Source organism: Quercus suber, unplaced genomic scaffold (genome assembly GCF_002906115.3).
Source record: "Quercus suber isolate HL8 unplaced genomic scaffold, Cork oak 2.0 scaffold_532, whole genome shotgun sequence".
Taxonomy (NCBI): Eukaryota; Viridiplantae; Streptophyta; class Magnoliopsida; order Fagales; family Fagaceae; genus Quercus; species Quercus suber.
This window is the reverse complement of record NW_027069980.1, coordinates 157,118-162,218: the sequence shown is the minus strand read 5'-3', so window position 1 is coordinate 162,218 and position 5,101 is coordinate 157,118. Positions and strand designations below refer to the sequence as shown.

Sequence of the window (5,101 nt, the reverse complement as noted above, 5' to 3'; positions counted from 1 at the left end):
CGTAAGGGTTTCTCCATTCGTAAACAAATCACCGTGTCATTTAATTTCTGCTGCATATTTAGTTATTTGGTGATTTGTTTGTGCTTCCACGCAATTGCATGATTAATTGATTAATTAACAACTTGACTAATTAATTAATTGGTTTAATCACAAGGGGTCATTCAGATTGTGGCCTATCAAATTTGATTGGTGATGGAAATGTCCATACCAATTCATTATTTTCTTTTATTATATTATCGTATTCTAATAAGTATGATTGGTGATGGAAATGTCCACACCAATTAATTATTTTTCTTTCATTATATTAAAGTTTAATTTATGTTTGCATATATGAAAATGCATGGGTCATACTAGTAAAATCAATTCTAAGATGAATAGAGAAGATTTTTGTCTAGCAAACAGTGCAACAACTCATACGATCCTTAAAGATAAAAAAATATTTTCAAATTTTAAAATTATGCAAAATCAATGTCAATACCATATCAGGTTCATTAAACTTTATTGAAGGCTCTAGAAGAGCGATTATCATGTTGCCTAAGGGCACAAAACTTTGTATTGATGATGCTTTGTATTCTTCTAAATCAAGTAGAAATTTACTTAGTTTTAAGGATATACGTTATAATGGTTATCATATTGAAACTAATAATGAAGGCAGTGAAGAATTTTTTTATATTACTTCAATAATATTAGGCCAGAAGCTCATATTAGAAAAACTACATATTTTCTCTTCTGGGTTATATTATACTACAATGAGAACAGTTGAAACAAATATTGCAATACACTAGAAGTGTTCGGACCCAAAGGTTTTTATGCTTTGGCATGATCGTCTTGGAATCCATGATTAATAATGATGCATCGAATTATTGAAAACTCTCGTGAACATCCCTTAAAGAACCAGAAGATTCTTTTATTTAGTGATTATTCATGTAGTGCATGTTCTCAAGGTAAATTAATTACCAAACCATCACATTCAAATATTTTTGTTGAGTGTCCATCTTTCTTAGAAAGAATTCAGGGTGATATATGTAGACCAATACACCTACCTTGTCATCTATTCAAGTATTTTATGGTTTCAATTGATGCATCAACCAGATGGTCACATGTATGTTTACGTTCTACTAAAAATGTTGCATTTGCTAGGCTTCTTACTCAAATAATTAGGTTGCGAGCACAATTTCCTGATTATCTAATTAGGAAAATTCATTTAGATAATGCTGGTGAATTCATATCTCAAGCTTTTAATGACTATTGCATGTCAATTGGAATTGATGTTGAACATTCTGTTGCCCATACACATACTCAAAATGGTTTAGCAGAATCACGTACCAAGAGACTTCAAATCAATGCTCGACCTTTGCTTATGAAATCAAAATTACTAGTTTTTGCTTGGGGCCATGCTATTTTACATGCTGCATCTTTAGTTTGCATTAGGCCAATTGCTTATCATAAATTCTCACCATTACAACTTGTACTTGACCAACAACCAAATATTTTTCACTTACGCATATTTGGTTGTGCTGTATATGTACTTATTGCACCCCCACAACGCATTAAGATGGGTCCTCAACGTAGACTTAGAATTTATACGGGTTTTGATTCTCTATCTATCATTAGATATCTTGAACCTTTAACTGGTGATGTTTTCAAGGCACATTTCGAGGATTGTCATTTTAATGAAACAATCTTCCCACCATTAGGGGGAGAAAGTCATTGCCTGAAGCACGACGTGAGATTACTTGGAATGTTTCGACATTATCTCATCTTAATCCTCGTACAAATCAATGTGAACTGGAAGTTCAAAGGACTATTCATTTGCAAGGAATTGCAAATCAATTACTGAATGTATTCACAGACAATAAGAAAATAGTGAAATCTCACATTCCAACTACTAATACTCCAGCACAGATTGAAGCCCCTGTAAGACATCCAATAATAATAATAATAACCGACAAATTAAAACTACAAAATAAAAAAATAAATATGGACTAAACCTAAATTACAATTCTCAAATTTTTACTCTAACCTCACTCTTCCTCCACTCAACCTCATTAATGCCTCCATCACTGTTGCTGCTATTCTTTTCCTCAGATTAGATTTGGGTGTTGTTAGGTTCTAAGGTCTTAAGATTTTATGTATTTAGAACTCTAATTTGTAATGTTGGCAAATCATGATCAAAACAATGTATTTAGTCTTATCTAGGCTTGCTCAAAGTTGATCTATTTTTGTAAAGTTGGAATCGAGTGGCTGCAGAAGTACTTGGGACTTTCGGCCTGGCTTGATCGATCGAAAAATAGACTCGATCGATCGAAAATCGCACAGGTTGATTTTTCTGCAGAATTTCCAACTCAGTCCTACTTCATTAAACGTTTAGGGTTTTATGTTTTTACCCTAGGTATATAAACAAAACCCTTTCCACATTTTTGAAGGTTACTCCAATTGTATTATTGCTCATACATTGCTATTTTGTGTAAATCTCTTATGAGATCTTTGAGGAGTTTTCCTTTACACAAAGCTTAGGGTTTTCAAGTTGGAGATATTATCTACATCTTGATGATCAACTTGGTTGTTACCATTGAAGCTTAAAGATAATCAAGCGGGGGTGCTTGTAGCTGATTGAAGAATCCAAGAAAGAAGGAGTCCGTGGATTCGGAGCTTGCACGTGGTCATGTCAGTAAGTTCTACTGGTGGGTAGCATTAGGAAGTCAAGCGGGGAGCTTGTAGTCCTTCTGTATGAATTTCGATTCTTTCGCATAGTGGATTCAGGTTTACCTTGAGGATAGCTAGGTCAAATCCTCCCCAGGGTTTTACCGTGTGGTTTCCTGGGTCATCATATTTTGTGTTCATTTATTTTCCGCTGCTTTATATCTTGATATGATTGTTTGATTGTTTTAACCTAGAATTGTTTAATTTGACTAAGTAACAACTTGGCTAATTAATCTAGGCTAACCAATTTGGTTGTTTTAAGTGGTCCAAAAACCGTTCAAGTGGTATCAGAGCGGGTAGCTCTTTTGTTGTTGATCTTTTGATCTCTGAGCTGATCCTTGACCCCTGTTGTCATGAATTCTTGGAAAATTTCTGTGCTTAATTGTCAACTTGCCTATTTGCTGTCTTTGCCTTTTGTTGTTATTGGTAAATCTTTCCTTAAGTATCTTGGCTCAATCACATGTGATAAGAATTATGTATGTTATACTGCTTTAACCGCCTTAAAGGCACGTGATTCTTGTCTTTGGTATTTGGATAGTGGTTGTTCCAGGCATATGACAGGAAATAAAATTCTATTCAAAACACTCTTCGAAGGAAAGATTGGGACAGTCACTTTTGGAGATGGAAGCAAATCTGTAATCAGAGACATTGGTACTGTGAACATTTCAGGATTGCCAGTGTTTGAAAATGTTTGGTATGTTGATGGATTGAAGGCCAATTTACTCAGCATAAGTCAGATTTGCGACAATGGACTGAATGTTCTTTTCACCAAGTATGAATGTGAGATACTTGATGGAGGAGGTGACTGTATGTGTGTTGGTGTAAGGACAACTGACAACTGTTATGGCATAACACCAAGTGTAAATAACAAGTGCTTTAGTGCAAAGATTGATCAATTTGATTCGTGGCATCAACAGTTGGGGCATGCCAGTCACAAGCAGTTAGAGAAGATTTCCAAGTGTGAGGCAATTATTGGTTTACCTAAATTTGAGAAGATTGATAAGTGCATTTGTGGACCATGTCAGATAGGTAAACAAGTAAAATCCAAGCATCCTTCTGTGACTAGTGTTCAAACTTCAAGACCTTTAGAGTTATTACACATTGATCTCATGGGTCCTGCCAGAGTTCAAAGTTTGGGTGGAAAGAAGTATATTCTAGTTGTTGTGGATGACTTTACTAGATATACTTGCGTTGTGCTGTTGAAGGATAAAGCTGAGGCTCCTGAGAAGATGATACATCTATGCAAGAAATTGCAGGTTGAGAAAGATACTGTGATAGCCAGAATCAGAAGTGATCGTGGAAGAGAATTTGAGAATACCAAGCTGACTACTTTCTGCAATGATCAAGGCACTCACTAAGAGTTCTCATCACCCAAGACACCTTAATAGAATGGGATTGTGGAAAGGAAAAACCGGGTTGTGCAGGAAATGGCTCGAGTTATGCTACACAACAAAAAATTATCAAAATCCTTCTGGGGAGAAGCAGTTAACACTGTTTGCCATACACTCAACCGGGTGTATTTTAGACCTGACTCCAAGAAGACTCCCTATGAACTCTGGAGAGGGAAGAAACCTGTGGTCAAATATTTCAAGATATTTGGCAGTGACTGTTACATTCTGCGTGATAGAGAGAACCTCGAAAAATTTGATGCAAAAAGTGACAAAGGATACTTTCTAGGATACTCTTCCACCAGTAGAGCTTATAGAGTGTACAATCTGAGAACCAAAACAGTCATGGAATTTTCCAATGTTGTGATAAATGATGAAGGATCTTCAGAAAGCATTGTTCCTGCTCAAGATAAGCCCCTAGAAGTTGATGACTCTTTTCCTACTGAGTATGTTGGGAAACATAGTGAGGACGAGCTGTTAGTGTTGAATGATACAGTCTCAGTACCATCAAGTTCAGAACCATCCACTCCGGTTCGTGACACTCGACAGATACAAAATGAGCTCAGTCCTTCATCTAAACAGAAATAAATCACAACATCTCTTGTCAAACGACCATCCTCTAGAGTGAGATTGAATTATCCTTCCACAAATATATTGGGCAGTCTGAATGATAACATGAGGTTGAGATCAAAAGCCTTGAATGTGATCACACACTCATGTTATCTGTCCCAATTTGAACTGAAGAAGGTAGATGAAGCACTTCAGGATGCTGATTGGGTAAACTCCGTGCATGAAGAACTTCATCAATTCGTTCGGAATGATGTGTGGGAACTAGTTCCTAGACCGGAAAATGTAAATGTAATTGGAACTAAATGGATCTTTAAGAACAAGTCAGATGAACATGGCACTGTGATCAGAAATAAATCAAGACTTGTTGCACAAGGGTACACACAAGTGGAGGGAGTTGATTTTGATGAGACCTTTGCACCAGTGGCTAGGTTAGAGTCCAT

General features: G+C 36.1%; 1 protein-coding gene across 1 annotated transcript in view; it reads left to right on the top strand.

The window, feature by feature from the left end:
* The first annotated feature begins 4,766 nt into the window (after nucleotides 1-4,766).
* Nucleotides 4,767-5,101, top strand: part of LOC136063469 (uncharacterized) — a 9,845-nt gene continuing 9,510 nt past the window's right edge. The window contains exon 1 of the mRNA XM_065763911.1: nucleotides 4,767-5,089. Within this exon, the coding sequence (XP_065619983.1) occupies nucleotides 4,767-5,089 (323 nt within the window). The remainder of the gene's footprint in view (nucleotides 5,090-5,101) is intronic.